At 47.8% G+C, this 15,841-nt stretch overlaps 2 protein-coding genes across 2 annotated transcripts in view; one reads left to right on the plus strand and one right to left on the minus strand.

The window, feature by feature from the left end:
* Positions 1 to 115: 115 nt before the first annotated feature.
* Positions 116 to 12,116, plus strand: CEL (carboxyl ester lipase). The gene is made up of 11 exons (XM_084649821.1): positions 116 to 1,205; positions 3,773 to 3,923; positions 4,605 to 4,727; positions 5,370 to 5,567; positions 6,204 to 6,334; positions 6,921 to 7,028; positions 7,479 to 7,596; positions 8,569 to 8,755; positions 9,813 to 10,016; positions 11,205 to 11,402; positions 11,844 to 12,116. The coding sequence occupies exons 1-11, from the start codon at positions 1,140 to 1,142 to the stop codon at positions 12,034 to 12,036; spliced, it is 1,677 nt and encodes a 558-aa protein (XP_084505947.1). The 5' UTR covers positions 116 to 1,139; the 3' UTR covers positions 12,037 to 12,116.
* Positions 12,117 to 13,013: 897 nt separating this feature from the next.
* RALGDS (ral guanine nucleotide dissociation stimulator) overlaps positions 13,014 to 15,841 on the minus strand; it is a 44,021-nt gene continuing 41,193 nt past the window's right edge. Inside the window, 1 exon segment of the mRNA XM_084649886.1 lies at positions 13,014 to 15,827. Coding sequence (XP_084506012.1) covers positions 15,652 to 15,827 — 176 coding nt within the window. The 3' untranslated portion in view covers positions 13,014 to 15,651.

Raw genomic sequence — 15,841 nt, forward strand, 5'->3', positions numbered from 1 at the left:
TGGATTTCCGTGTAGATATACATAATACAGCCAATATCCCCAAAATGATTTTGAGTCAACAGAAACATTTTGGTAAACTGGACATTCATTAGGTAAGTGATTCTGATTTGAGAATTTTAACTAAGAGTTGGATTAAGAGAGTTCATCTAAACTGAGTTTTACTTGGTGGTCAGATATATAAACTGAGACAAAGATCCGGATCAGACTGATAATTCACTTGAAGTAAGGAGAAAAACCTGAATGGGATTTCTGTGTTTGTTCTTCCCTGTAAAATGCACTGATTGGGTTCACATCCTCAGTTTGATGGGTAAAGATGAGAGAGAAGTTCAGGAAGGAATTCCATACCTCGCAGTTACTGGGATGTGTTGCCTTTTGCTCTTCTGAGTGGGAATAAAATATTCTTTGTACATTGACTGCACCTTCTGCATTCGATCAGCTTGAGAAGTTGGAAAGAAAAGCAGTAGGAAGGAACTCAAATTAGAAAAGACTTCCATGGCAGTGAGTAATTCACTTCTCCATGATGATGCATGTTGTCCCTGCCAGGCATTTACTCCCACAACTTTGCAGTCATCAGCCGGCTTTTGATTCTGCTCATCGAGAGAGTGTGGGGACAGAAACACACAGCTTCAGATGCTTGGAGCCTGGGACCTCTAGCCATGAACATGCTGTTGTTTTGCTGAATTTCTGACATTCTGTCATAGAAATTAAAGATCTCTTGGGACCTGTTGAGTCTTATATTCTCCAATCCCCAACCAGTGCAAGATTGTTGCCTGGCCTATAGTACGTTTTCTAATGCATGGTTTAGCCTAACTTTAAATGTAACATACATGGGCCTTAAGTCTTTTCCCTTCCCGCATAGAACTCTTATAGACATGGAACTCATGAAACAGTTGGCTTCCAGCCCATAACAGCAACAGCTGGAGGTCTCTCATACTCTAGTGCCAGTTATCTACATTTTCAACCATGAAATGGAAGATTTGGTTGCAGCCAGGTGAATTGCAGGTGTGCGTGGTCTCTGCTGGTTCACACGGCAGCGAGAAGGGCGTTCCGCAGAGTGCGTGGACATGTGCCAGTTTCTCTGCACTCCTATTCCGTATATATAGGCATACGTGCTGGGACAGGCTTGTCTAGCACGCATCATGTGTCATTGGGAGGTTCTGTGCCTTGCCCTAGCCTGCTACCTTGGAGTAGCAAGGGCTACAACAGTAAGTATGAGGTAGTTCATTGATGCATAACCATCAGTGTAAAGGTAAATTGTGTTAGAGTGAAAACAGGCTGCCTGGGTAGAAGAAAAATGTGCTTTTAAGGTTTTGTATGCCATTAGCTAGATGAGAAAACAGATGTAGCTATTTTGGATAGTTACCTAAGACTTCCATTAAAGGAGAAAGGGGAAAAAGGGGGCTGTGTCCCCTTGCTATTTTATAGTATATAAAGGGCTCCAACCCATTTTTTCCTTTCCTTTGCAGTTCTCCTTTAATGTATAGCTCGTTGCCTACTACCTCGCTGATATAAACTATCGTCTGCAGCACTCCACTTTCCGGTTTTTCTTTCTTCCTCTTCATTTTTCTGAGTAAGAAAAGGAATCTATTAAGTGCGGAAACCTTGTTGGTACTGCAATATGAAGATTGCAAATCTGAATGCACACCTATTTGGGAAATACTCATTTTAACATTCCAATGGAAACTTTACACCTGTTTTATACAGAGTTCTACGTTTAGCTATTGAAAATACTATTAAGGGGTATGTGTGGGTGATTCATTGTTGCCATTAGAACCTTAATGTTTGCACTTCCTGATTCATGGATTTTGCATTTTTTTTCCCTTTTGACCAGGATTTAAAGAACAGAAACAACTTTATCTGTGACGCTATAGTATTGTTCAATACTGATTTACGCAACTCAGTATCTTTTAAATGTTGCCACTTTAGAGATACCTAAAATATACCTGGAGCACTGTGGAGTTAATCAATAGTTGCAGGCAACAATATAACGAAACAAACTGTTTTTATTTGCAATGTACTTTAAAATATATATTCTCAAACATACCATTGACCCTGCATGCATCCAAAACTCACTGAAATTAGTGGGAATTTTGGGCATGCCAGGAATTTAGGTTCAGGCACAATTTAACTCTTCCAGAGTGGTTTGTTTTTAAATATCATCTGTTTTAATTTTGTATTTAACTTTGCAACCGATTTTTTTTATAAAACAAACTGAATCTCTTTCCCACCAATTGCCTTAATACATCAGTAGCTGAACAGACCTTAAGTCAACTTTCCAGCACAGTGAACCACTTAGATACAGATGAGATGAAATGTGGAAAGTTCCAACCCAAACAGAGCATTTTTGAGAAAAATTTGATCAAGTACACAGAAAGGGCTGGTTACCATGGTATCTGAGTAGAAGCATACCTTGTGTGATATATCTAGAATCAAATACAAGCAAAATAAGTTTTAACTTATTCTTCGATATTATGCATTAATTTGGGATAAATTTTCTGTTCTCTCTACTCCTTTGTACTGTTTTGTGAATTCGGGAAAGCGACGGAACTGCAAGGCAGCCTTCAGAGTAGCTGCATAAGGGATATTCCACATCCTGTGTGTGGCAGAGCCCTGTCTTATGGTCTTTCCACAGAGTCTGAATGGGCATGTCAGGAAGGGACGTGAGGGACAGGGAAGCAGTTTTACAAACTGTATTGATCCACCAGCCAAAACACTTGTGTACTGGTGGGCTGTGGTTAAGTAGGAAAGCAAAGTAGCAAGGGGCTGGTTTTTTTAACTTTGCATAAAGTAAATAATGGAAATGGGCAATTCTAGCTACTGAGTGCAGGCAGCTAACGTGTACCCAGAGTGTTTGAATGGGGCTGGCCTATGTTTCTCTTGCCAATGCTCATCTTCGCCTTCCTGGTATCTGGGTAGCTTTCATCCAATGAAACGAGAGCCACCCAGCCTTCTCCCTGCTGTGTCTCCCTGAGCATGCTCAAACTTGTTTGAGCAGCTCCTGCCTCCTCAGTAATGTTGAAGGGTAGGATTTATTCTTCTGTACAGCTCCTGGTCCAATATTAGGGAGCCCATTGTGATAATTTTTGGCAGCAGGTGGTGGCAAACGTTTACCTTTTGCATATCATCTGTTATATCTTGACTGTAAGATTCTCTGCAAAGTAATTTAAGGTCCAGTTCTGTTCGTTATGAGTTAATTTCGCTGCTTCTGTAGTCCTTGAAATGGCCAGTTGGAGTAAGTCTGATACTTAGGCTCCATTGAGAATCCCAGTGTGTTGATATTCAAGGGGATCTGGGTGCCTGACTCCTTAAGCTTCATTAAAAATCCCAACCCTTGTGTTGCATGGGCTGGTATCTTCAGTATTGCATAAAACAACATTTAGTTCAAAACTTTCTTGCTGGAACTCCCTTTGACTTCATGTCACTCCTTTGCTGTATCTCAACATCCCCATCTGTAAAATGCAGTCAGGATTTATCACCATCTAATATTTGTAAAACGCTTAGAAATGCCTGCTGGATAAAATCCTGAACACAAGTGCAAGTTATTCATTAACAGAGTGTGGTGGTCATTAATTTTATAAAGAGTCTTCAGAGGATGCTATTTCAGTTGAAGTCTGGTTAGGAACACCACTACTGTGGAAACATACTGTTTTCATAGCGAATGCATCTTAGGGCTGAATGATTGGGGAGATTTGTGTTCCTGCTGTGAATTCTGCCTATCTGCATTCACGGGAAGATGTTTGCTGTCCCCTCTCTCCTCTTGGCATGTGTTTAGTTGGGTGTAGTGTACACTGAAGGAGGTTTTGTTGAGGGCATCAGTGAAAAACTGGGTCTCTTTGGTGACTACGTCGATATCTTCAAAGGAATCCCTTTTGCTGCTCCTCCAAAGAGTTTTGAAGACCCCCAACAACATCCTGGCTGGGATGGTAAGACACACATTTAGAATATCTTTTGTTTTCTGCCCTCATCCCCAGAACATTTTAATTCTCATACCATTTTGGAAGCCTGGTTTGTTTCCCCAATACTGCATTAGCCATCTTGTTGAGTATGACAGAGGCCTCCTCTGCGAGGGGCTCTAGCTTTCATACCCCTGCTGGTCAAGGGTGGCTACCAATGATTTTATTTGGGGATATATTTTGCTCCACCCTCATGAACGTCATAAAGTTCTGTTCCCCTTTTCTGTCATTGCCCTTCTCTGTGGCATACCTTGCCTCAGCGGTAACATACTGCACTTTCATTCAGGTGATCAGCTGGGTATGTTGCTTTCATTCACTAAGTGAATGTCACTAAGACGTTGCCCGGGCTGTTAGAAAGGCTGATGATTGTAGACAGGAACTTTGCGTGGAAGTGCAGGGACAGAGCTAGGAACCTGCAGATTCTGTGGCCACAATTCCCGAGGTTCCCGCAAGCTTAAAGTCGTTGTAGCTTCTGCAGTCTCGTGGGTATGAGGTGGCCAGTCAGAAAGGGGCTGTCTCATCACAGCTATTTTGCTAGTTGGAAACAACGCCGTGGCGGTGAGTGAGGGCCGGGAATGGGACCTGAGTCACAGGCCTGCAGGATGGAACCGAGGGTTCTAAAGTGGGATGTTGTTTTCTCTCTCCTTGGAGGTACTTTGAAGGCCAAGGAGTACAAAAACCGTTGTCTGCAGGTCACGCTCACCCAAACCAGTACTCGTGGGAGAGAGGACTGTCTTTATCTGAACATCTGGATCCCTCAAGACAGGAAAGGAGGTACAGGCATGATGGTAACACTAGGTGATTAGGGAGAAGGTTCTCTGCAGGCCTGAGCAGCTCTGTGTTTGGCTGCCCATCCCTGACAGACTCCCTTGGGGCTGTCAGTCTGCAGTCATGTATTCTCCCCAACTCCATGGGCAGTAGTGGGCTCCTCGGGTTATGGCAGCTACAGCCCCCACTCCCGTTATGGTGAGTTCTCTTGCAAAGCACTGTGTTTCTGTGGACATGACCCTCCCTGCAGGCTCTGGGAGGATAGACGGTGATACTGGAGACAACACTGAACCTGTTTCCATGGAGAGCTTGTGCTTCTCTTGGCGAGTAGAGATTGGAGTTCCATGCTGGGTGTCTCTTCTGCACTGTATTGCTGCCCCGGGCTCCTTAAGCCCTGATAGAGCAAAGTAGCTGAGTCCTAAGTCCATTGTCATGATGAATCATCTGCCTGTGTCTGTGGCCAGGTGGACCTGGAGTCAGATGTTTGTATATTCACACAAGAGATGGGCTTATGCCTGAGTGAGGCAGTACTTGCTGATGAATGGGCCCAACAGGTGGTATCCTGCCTACGTGGCATCAAGGGACTTGGTTTCATTTGGACAAGGAAGGGCTTTCGTCTGACTCTGTGTGGTCTGTCCCTCCCCGCAGTGTCCACAAATCTGCCGGTGATGATATGGATATATGGAGGCGGATTCCTCGTGGGAGGTGGGCAGGGTGCTAACTTCCTCAATAACTACCTCTACGACGGCCAGGAGATCGCAGTGCGAGGAAACGTCATCGTGGTGACCTTCAACTACCGAGTGGGACCGCTGGGGTTCCTCAGCACGGGGGATGCCAGTATTCCAGGTATGGCAGCTATTTCACTTTGCTCCAGAGACCTCCAGTCTGCCCCCACACCTCCGCACACGCTGGGGTATCTCCTGCCACCACACTCCCCTCACACAACATACTGAGCTGTCTCATGTTATGTCCCCCTCTCTCACACACGCACGGCGGGGTGCCACCTTCACTCTGTATGGGGGAGTGTGGCAGAAGAGATCTCTCTCACAGGATGAGAGGGCCCACGTTTATACTTGGAGCAGAGGCTGCAAGTGGATTGGGTATTTGAGGCACAGCTGGCGTTGGTTAGATGGGTTGGGTACCCACCCAGCACATCTTGTCTCTCCTCTCTGACCAGATGGTTAGCAGAGTTAAGATACTGCAGTGATTTCTGTGATAGCTGGGGATAACGTCCAGCAGCACGAGATCTTGGTTTCTTTTCAGCATGTGGCACGAGGAGAACATGGGTGTTGAGAGGGAAAAAGCCCTTGTTTGAACGCACAGCTTCACAAAACATATAGACATGAACGCAGGAGCCAGGAACTCCTGAGTTCTAACCCCAGCTCTGATACTGAGTGGAGCTGGGGGCACTGGGCAGGGTGGGCTTTGAGCCTCACTGCTTCAACTCTCCTTCTTGAAATGTAAATGCCTTCCCTTGGCCAGGTAACTACGGGCTAAAGGACCAGCACATGGCCATTGCATGGGTGAAGAGAAACATCAAGGCCTTCGGGGGCGACCCAGAAAACATCACCATCTTCGGGGAGTCAGCTGGTGCCGCCAGTGTCTCATTACAGGTGTGTGATTGCCGCTGGGCCATCATGGGGTTCCTTTTCCCCTCAGTTTTGTGAAGGGTCAAAACTGCCCCATCACAGTTGCTGGTCTTTTCTCACTGCAGGTGCTGTCCCGGGAGTAGGTCCAGCCACAGTGGGTTAATTAACATCCCGTTTTGAGCAGCCCACCCTGATAGAGAAAGTAATTGTTTTCCTCACAGCTGCTCTCTCAGCTTTGATTTAGAAATGTCCTTTCTAAACCTTCCAGATCTGGAGGGTACTGCTTTCCCAAGTGATGATCCACCTTAGGGTTCCCCTAATGTAACAGCATCTCTTTATCTTCAGCCCCAGTTCTGTTCTCCTATAGGGGTTCTTGTACTGCCCTGCTGGCTCTATAGCTGAGCACCTCAGCTGCCTGGTGGTTTAGAAGATTGAGTCCCTGGATTCCTGAGACACTGTAATTGAGACTTGAAAAGAGCTAATGACTTTTGAGTCCCACGTAAAGCCTGGATGGGAGCTGGAGCTCTCTGCCATGGCCATGCCAGAATACGGAAGGATCTTTTCAGGACTTGATACCAAATAACCTTCTTATTTCTCTTCCATGTTGCAGACACTATCTCCGTACAACAAGGGGCTGATCAAACGAGGCATCAGCCAAAGCGGAGTTGGCCTGTGCCCCTGGGCTATCCAGGAGAACCCTCTCTTCTGGGCTACCAAGGTAAAGTGGACTCCAGAAGTAGGGCAGTGTCCTGAGGCAAGAGTTTCCTAGGGTCTTTGTCAGATTTGAGCCTGGGAGAAGCTGCACGGTAGTTACAGCTCCAGGAGGACAAATGGTGCTCCAGTTGTCCAAGGCCTTTGGATTCAGAGACGCACTGATACTCCCAAGCTGAGGCCAGCTGTCCTGGCCAGACTTCCTGCAGTTAAAGGTCTGTCTTGCATGTGAAAAACTGAGGGTGATTTAATAAGCAGGAGCAGAAGCAAAACCAAAAGTGTTCAGAGCAGGACAATACTCCATAGAGATGGAGACTTGCAAACAAAATCCTCTAGGATTAAAAAGAAACTCCCCCTTTCCCAATGGGTATTAGTTCAGTGCTAATTCCTGGCTGGTTGTGCCAACAATGGCTAGGAGTGTAACTACAAGGTAGTTTCTCTCATTCATGTTCCAAAGGTGGCAGAGAAGGTGGGCTGCCCTACGGACAACACCACGGCCATGGGCAACTGCCTCCGGGTCACCGACCCCCAGGCTGTGACGCTGGCCTATCACCTGCCGCTAGTCAACCTGCCATGTGAGTCAGTGGGTGCTACCAGGATGGGAATCAGGGCACTGTGTGTTGCGTGCCCACAGAGCCCAGTCAATGAGCAGATGGGACATTATGTTGATCATTCGATAAGGGAAGATGTCAGCCCCCAGCTCAATAAAGTACATTTTGTACTGACTGGGATTGATCATGCTGGAAAAGATGCTGCTCTCTTTAGCACAGTGGAGCTGCACTACCGAGGTAGCCATGGCATGGCTTAACACAACCTCTGTGTCCCTTGGAGACAGCTGTACTGGCCAGTACTGTACCACACTTTATATTCTGTGAAAGCAGAGAGCAGAATTCAGGAGCAATGCTCAAAAATTGCCACTGCCCTGCAATTTTCAGTTGGGCCACTAGGTGGGGCATATGAGCCAGCAAGACCCACTCCCAGTACAGCTGGTAGGGAAGTGTTGTTTGCCAATTCAGTGAATACAGGACTAGCTTTTCACAAGAATGGTTGCCCTGCAGCCCCATGTCTGAATCCTCTGCTGCTGGCAGCAGGTGAACAGGGCTGGAACGAACGGAGGAGCTTTCGCTCAGGAGCAAGCCCCACTCTTCTGTAGCCTTGGGTGGGCGAGTTAGCTGACTTTGACACTGGTCTGACACAGATGTCTGCTGTTTTGCGCCCTCCTGCCACCTTAATGCAGTGTCTGTGATATCTGGCTAAAGCCTGTCTTGCACTATATACTGTATATACCCTGAAGCTCCCTGTGCAAGGCAGCCATAGGGTGTGCTAGGTGAGAGGTCTATAGTATATAGGTATATGCTCACCTTCCACTATGTAACGGGGGAAATTCTGGCCCCTCTGAAGTCAGTGGCAAGACTCCCATTGATGCCAGTGCAGCCAGGATATCACCCAGAAGCTCCCTGTGTAAAGCAGCTGTCGGCCATGGCACGAGGGCTGTTGGCTCCTCTCACAGATGTATAGTGGATTTCTGTTTCTGTTCCCTCCTGCAGATCCTCTAGTCCATTACCTCTCTTTCATTCCTGTGGTTGATGGAGATTTCCTCCCAGACCGGCCAGAGAATCTCTTCGCTAACGCTGCAGACATTGACTACATTGCGGGCATAAACAACATGGACGGGCACTTCTTCGCTGGCTTTGACATGCCTGCTATCAACCGCCCGCTTGTGAAGATCACAGCGTAAGTTCCATAGAAAGGAAAAGCAAGTTGGGCTTTTGTCGAGAAGGGGACAACCAATGAGTAGAGCACCTGAGAACTGGCAATGCAGTGATTGGCTTGGGCGCCCTGTCAATAACACCACCACTCCCATAGATCAGGGCTTCTCAAACTGGGGGTTGTAAGGTTATTACTTGGAGGGGTTGTGAGCTGTCAGCCTCCACTCCAAATCCTGCTTTATCGCCACAATTTATAATAGTGTTAAATATAAAAGTGTTTTTAATATAAAGGGGGGTCGCACTCATAGGCTTACTGTGTGAAAGGGGTCACCTATACAAAAGGTTGAGAACCGCTGCAGATCAGGCCTGGGCCAAAATAGCACCTGTTTAGAGCCAGCTTTGCTCCTGCGGCATATGAATGCAATGGCAGGGCAGAGAACAGTTTCCAAGAGCCAGCCTGGATCTTTGCCTCTTGTATCGTTTAGCCAGGGGCTTAGAAAGGAGAACTCTTCCTTTTTTCCTCCAGCTTTCAAACTACTTTGTGGCTTCTCTCCCCCCCCATCTGGGTGGGGGCTTTTGGGTCCCTCACCTGTCAGACATCCTGCGTTCCAGAAAGCAAAAGTTTCTTGGCTTCACAAGTAGCGTGTAAAGAACAAGGCTGACTCAGTGGGCAACAGTTGTACCAAGTCACTGGGCATAAGGACCTCTATAGAACAGTATTCTAGAGGGCTCCAAATCCCCCTGGCTCCTTCCTGCTCTTTGGGAAGGGAAAAGGGATAGAAAATTGAGATGCTGAATCCCTCGGAGCCAGGAACTGAACCCAGGCAGGGCTGGAAGTGAAAGTCACATTCACCAGCTACACCAAGCTTAGCTTCCAGCTGTCTTCCCAGGCTGCAAGCCTTGCCAAAGGTTGAGCTACCAGTTGTGAGTCACAGGATGATGGTAACCTGCAGTCACCCTTGAGCTGGATTTACACTAGCAGCCTACTGCCTGAAGGTATCTCATCTATAGCACCAAGATCTATTGCTTTGAGCAGTGAGCTCAGAACCAGGACCTAGTTAAGATGTTTTGTGTCTTTTCAGAGATGAGGTCTACAACCTGGTGCAGGGGCTGACTCTAAAGAAGGGGGTGCAGGCCGCAAATGCCACATTCTCCCTATACACCCAGTTGTGGAATGACAAACCTGACCAGGAGGTCATGAAAAGGACAGTGGTGGACCTGGAGACAGACTACCTCTTCCTGAGCCCCACGCAGCAGGCACTTGCTCTGCATAATGCGAACGCTAGGTGAGTCCGAGAGGGTTATGGTGGGCCCAGAGGCAGAGTCTGTGATTCAGCTACTTTACTCATGGTTTAAATCAGCGAGCTGGAAACAGTCACTGGAATCTTGTTTTGCTCTTTATTTTCCTAAAGAAAGGTTGATTCTCATTGCTTGGTAGCCACTCAAACTTGTTTAATTGTAGTAAATTAAGTGTAAAGGTTCTCTTGCTACCCAGGAAGTTACACCATAGCTCGAAGCAATAGTTTAGCTTAAATTTTACTTAGAAAATGGTTACCCATGCATTTCTTAATCTACTAGATGAATATTTTTACTTGTGTCAAGCTGCATTTGGATGGAAACTGAAATTTTATTAAATGCACAGAACCAGGATTTTAAAATAAGCTACTGTAAATAACATGGTTTGTATTAAAGTATCAACTGTAGTTAGTGAATTGAACTGATTATTTCTGGTCACTGTTGTCTTTCAAAAGTTTAGATCTCATTTTTAGTCATATGGGAAAACAAGCATTCCTGCTTTTGCAACTCCCAGTCAGTTTCTCAACTTTGAGTTAGTCATTGGGCTGTGCCAGCTGAATAAACTGACATGAAAAAATAAATTCTTTCTGCACATGCAGAAGAGGCTACTGCTGTCAAAAACTGGATTAGCCCCGCAACTCTGGTTCTAGGGGCTCAGCCAGTGACTTGATTACCTTTAACACTTTGGGAGCAAATATATACTGCTTAATATTTTTTATTTAAATGATTAATAGGTTATAGTAAATTTAAGCCTTAATAATGTATCTTCATTCCAAATTAGTTTTTTTCTATTTAAAAATAAACCTACATTTTAAAAATCATTGATTTTTATCTACCCTAGGAGTAGGTTGGTGACTCAGTTCAGCCACGAATGTGTCTTCGTGGGGTCAAATTTGGTTTCGTTTGTAAAAATGAACTTTTACGCACAGGGCCCAGAAAACATTTAAAGATTCCCATGGAAACAGGTTTTATTAAAAAAAAAAAATTGTACGGCTCAAGTCAAGGTGGCCAAGGTAAAATGGAAGGGCAAGTATTTGTAATAGGATTTTAACCTGACAGTGCATGGATCTTGCAAGACCAAACCTCTTCCAGTGCCAATATTGTCTGACTTCGTGCATAGGGAGTAATGGTGGTGCAGATCCTCTTCACTTGCTGAGAATCTATTTTGGTTTGTGTAGGAATGCCAAGACTTACTCCTATGTGTTCTCCCAGCCTTCTCGAATGCCTGTGTACCCCAGCTGGGTAGGGGCAGACCATGCAGATGACCTTCAATATGTCTTTGGGAAGCCCTTCAGCACCCCACTGGGTTACTGGCCTAAGCACAGGACCGTCTCAAAGGCCTTGATAGCTTATTGGACCAACTTTGCCAGAACCGGGTAAGGAACTCAGCCTGTGTGGGGCAATGCCCTGCTAGTTGCACAGCTTGATGCAAAATTCCAGTGAGCAATCTTCCCACAGCGGGGGGGAATCTGTCACACCTGCAGCACCCACCCACATGTAGGTGGCCACTAGGTCCCCCTGCTATAGGGGAATGGCAAACACACTGAACTGGGATCTTGAGTTGAACGTGATGGTGAGGTAGTGGTGTTCCAGTGTAAACCTGGGTGTGCACCGTGGCAGTTCACTGTACTAACATACACAACATTTCTCTGCCCAGCAGCCCCATGACAGCTAACCCCAAGGTTTAGGTCTAGCTCCTCAAAAGGTGTGCAGGCAAATGCTTCCCTCTCCCAGGTTTATAGGCCATTAGAAAGGCTGACCTGTGAGCCCCTTGGCAGCTTTGCATTTAATACCAGCTGTTTCGTCTGCTTTTTCAGTGACCCCAACGAAGGGACGTCTACTGTACCCATTAGGTGGATACCCTACACTCAGGAGGAGAGCTTCTACCTCGAAATCAACAGCGACATCAACTATGATTCGGTGAAGCAAGGTCTGAGAGCCTCCTACGTGCAGTTCTGGAATACGACCTACCAGAGCCTGCCCGACCTTTCTTTACCTTTCCTGGATTAGAGCCAGGCCAGCACACCAATTCTGTAAAAAAAACTACTCCTCCTCGCCAAATTCTGATTAAATGCTTGTTTCTGGCTGCACCTCCTGGCCTCTTCCGGTCTATTTACTACAACAGAATTTTCCCTAAGAACATTCAGAGCTGGTGGGAGAAGGGGTGACATCAAATTTAGTGGGCAGTTTTGTTCTGTGAAAAATATACCTGGTGGCACCTGTTGCATGGAGCCATTCATCAAACCTGCATCATCATCTTGGCCTAGTAAATTGCTCTTCATGTAAAGGTCAAACCTTGCACAGAGAGACTTTAAAGGAGTTGCTTGAAATGGGGGTCTTTCATAAAGCTGTCACTGACTGACAATCCTCGGCAACAGAAGAGCCCTGTTTAGAAAGCTGGCTGCTTTCTCCTGCACTACACCAGATGAGATCAGTTCACTAATGCTACTTGGCCCTAAGCCTTCATGCAGGCATGGTGCTAACCCTACTAAAATCTCTACCATATTAACTAGATATTTAGCCCTGTTTTACAGATGGGGAACTGACTTACCCCAGAATGGGTAGAGCTACGACCAGCTGTCAGGTCCTGACCCTCCTCCTTTGCTCTCGCTGTGGGATTCAGTGGCCTAATGCAATGCTACTTCAGTGCTGGAAACCTGGGGTCCAGTCTGTTTAGGTGAGAAGTAGATAGTTTGCTGACATCAATCCAGCAGGGCCATCTCTGCTCCCATCTGAAAGAGCAGACCTGCTAGTAATAGAAAAAACACAGTGATTCAAATCCTGTCAATTGCCTCAGGGCCTCACTCTTTTCCTAGCAATAAAATGTCACTCACTCGAGCAATCCCTGCAGGCATCAGTCCCTCCCTGCTCCTCTTTTGGCTGGTGAGAAGCCCAGGGCTTCGCAGGAACAGCACCAGCCTTTGTCCTTTCCTCATTTTTGTGGTACGCCAGCACCTGAGGACAAACTGCATCCAGCCTCCTGGCTGTGACATTTGCACATTGGTATTTTATTGCAAAGACTAATTACATTGCTGTGTACATGTCACACCGCTCAGTGTGCTCCTTCATTGAAGTTGTGTTACAAAATACATACATATAATACATCCAGCTTCAGTGATCACATACACATGGGGCGAGCTGAGCCCACCTGGAAAGACAGGGAAGTTGACCCTGCCCTGCCTTTAATTTCAGGAGTGGGCACAGGTGTTCAGGCACAGAGCAGTACAAAAGCTGAGCAGGCAGCTGTCCAGTGGAGAGGGCAGTGGGGGTGGGGTCAGTTTGTGAGTGTGTGGGATGTAGGGGTGTTCACATTCTCATAGGGAGTTAAGGGAATATTTCACAGTGACAGTTCACCCTGTAGGATCCTCTGGAGCCAGGGCGCCCCCACAAGACAGTAGCATTTAGGCACTTTCTGCCACAGCGTAGTGTAGGGTAAGGGAATGCCCTAGGCTTGCAGGCTGGCCATGCTGGCTGATCTGCAGAGAGTCCTTGCATGAAGATGATCTCTTCCTCCCAGCCTCCCCTGATACTACAATACTCCTCAGGTAAGGAGGGGACAGGTTCAGCTGCCTGGCGGAAGCTGGAGGGGTTTGGTTTGCAGCACAGCCGGGGAGTCGCTCATTCAGCCTCCAGCGGAGGAGGTCCAGCTTGTTGAGGCTGTGCCTGGCAAAGGGGCCACTGAGACGCTGTAGGCAGGCCATGGAGAGAGGAGAGGCTCCTGCTTCAAGGAGGCCATGGCTCCCTTCATGTGCAGGAGCTGGGGGGTGGGGGAGGGAAGGAGAGGAGAGAGGGTATTACCTGAAGCTTAGGCCCATGCAGATGCATGAACAAATGCCCTTTACAAAGTGCCCAGGCCAGACCCCAAAGCAGCAACACTCCAGAGTGACAGGCCCAAGGCCCTGCTAGGAGTTACCACCCAACCCAGAAGCAGCTGCTAGAGACAGAAGTGGGGTGGAAGAGAGCAGGCAGGTCCCGGGAAAGGTCAGCATGCGCTGGATACAGTCATGCTGGGATAAGAGCTTCCCTCCCCATGCTCCCCGCAGCTTGACGCTACCTCTACATACCTGTGTCTAGCTTTCCTCCCTGCATGGCCCAAGTCACAGCACAGATGAGACATGCAGGTCAGGTGGCAACTTCCAACAGGGTCCTACAGACCTGGCTCCTAAAAGACAGCTCCCAGGGACTAGCACTCCTACAGGCTTGTTCAGGAAAGGTCCTGTCTGCTCCCAGAGCTGGCAGGCTCACCAGCATTGCTACAATGGGCAGGGGCATGGGCATAAACAGGAAAGGGCTTGAGGAGCTCCAGGAACAAAGAGCCCCCCCACTGTGAGTGTTTTGTTCAGTGATTTAAAAAACTGGGCTTTTTCTCTCCCCTGCTGAAGCAATTCCCTGTTAGTGATAAAGAAACAAAGGGGATGTGGAAAAGTCTCCACTCCTGCACACAACAGAAGGCAGCCATTACAAAGATGGCTCCCAGCAACTTTAAAGACAAGCGGAGGGCGGGGAGGGTTAGTAAAAATGTACACATTTGACGGTCCTATTTACAACCAATAAATATTGAAAAAGATTCAGTAAACATCAGGGGTTTGTTTTTACAAAAGTTTGCTCACACCCCTCCTCCATTTCATTGTCAAATGTTTAAAAAAGTCTTTTTAAAGCCCAATGTAAGTGGCACTTTCTAGGGGCTGGGTGGATGGAGCCCAGGGCTGTTAGCCCCACCTGGCTGCTCCTCTCCCACCCAACCAAAAAGAAAGTCTCTATTTACAGACACTTGTACAGAAGTTGGCTCCGCTCCTCCTGGCTCAGATGGCAGTTCCGGCTGGGTGTTTTTTGCCGACGAAGAGACACTGGCATTTGATCTTTGGTGCAGGTTTGAAAGTAATAGAGCACTGGAGGGACACGGGAGTCCAACCCAGAGGATCAGTAGAAAGAAAAAGCAGCCTTGCAGAGCTGAGTCATCAAAGCCACCGGCCAGGTCATCACACCAAGGATGCCCCACCGATCCTGTGGAACAGCAGCTGCGTGGTTTTCAGTTTCGTGTCCCTAGGGGAATGGTCCAGAGGCAAAGTGCAGCTCCCCAGGGGCAGGTGGGCGATGCAAAATGGTCATGCTGCCAGTTTACCCCAGAAGGGGAACGAGGGACCTGGAGGGAAAGCAGCTTCAGGGCCCAACTCAGCACAGGAGGGGATACACCCCGTTGGAGAGGGAGAGCTCAGCTCTTTCGCTCCAGGGAGTCCGCTAAAACTCCCTGCATGTGGCCCCCCCTGCAGGTAGGTGAAGGGGGCCCTTGGCAAGTAGTCCTCTCCTCCGCTCTTTGACAGAAGGCACCTAAGGCAGAGAGGCAGGGCCCAGCTCTGGGCGACCCGACGGCCACAGCAGTGTCACACATTGGAAGGAGTTAAAAACCCAGCCTGCGTGTAGGAGAGCGCCCGGCTCGGAACGCAGGGTTCCACCGAGAGGCCACAGCCACACCCGCCCATGCAGCTCCAGGAGAGTGATACCCTTCCTCGCGGGTCAGGCTGGCTCACCTCACCCAGGCCGGGTGGTGTAAAGATAGACCAGCAGCCAGGCCCAGAGCAGGCTGCCCTCGAAGCCCAGTCAGCGAGGGGTGCAGCCCAGCCATGGCTAGAAGATGCCCTTGGCAATCTTCAGGCCCTTCTGCTTCATCCTGGGCAGGGTGGAGCTGGAGCCGTGCTTGATCTTCACGCCCTTGGAGAAGCCCCTCTTCTTTAGCACAAAGTCGTAGTTGGCAGCAGAGTTCATGGCGTAGAAGACGTTGGCGTTGTCAGGGATCTTCAGCTCTGCAAGGAGAGTT

This window comes from Lepidochelys olivacea (assembly GCF_965140295.1).
Source record: "Lepidochelys olivacea isolate rLepOli2 genome assembly, chromosome: 16".
Taxonomy (NCBI): Eukaryota; Metazoa; Chordata; order Testudines; family Cheloniidae; genus Lepidochelys; species Lepidochelys olivacea.

What these genes read in the sequence shown, in the direction of transcription:
- CEL (XM_084649821.1), top strand. Translation starts at nt 1,140, where the DNA reads ATGTGTCATTGGGAGGTTCTGTGCCTTGCCCTAGCCTGCTACCTTGGA. An exon ending in GAGTAGCAAGGGCTACAACA is followed by an intron (nt 1,206 to 3,772) that starts GTAAGTATGAGG and finishes GCATGTGTTTAG; the next exon opens with TTGGGTGTAGTGTACACTGA. An exon ending in ACAACATCCTGGCTGGGATG is followed by an intron (nt 3,924 to 4,604) that starts GTAAGACACACA and finishes CTCTCCTTGGAG; the next exon opens with GTACTTTGAAGGCCAAGGAG.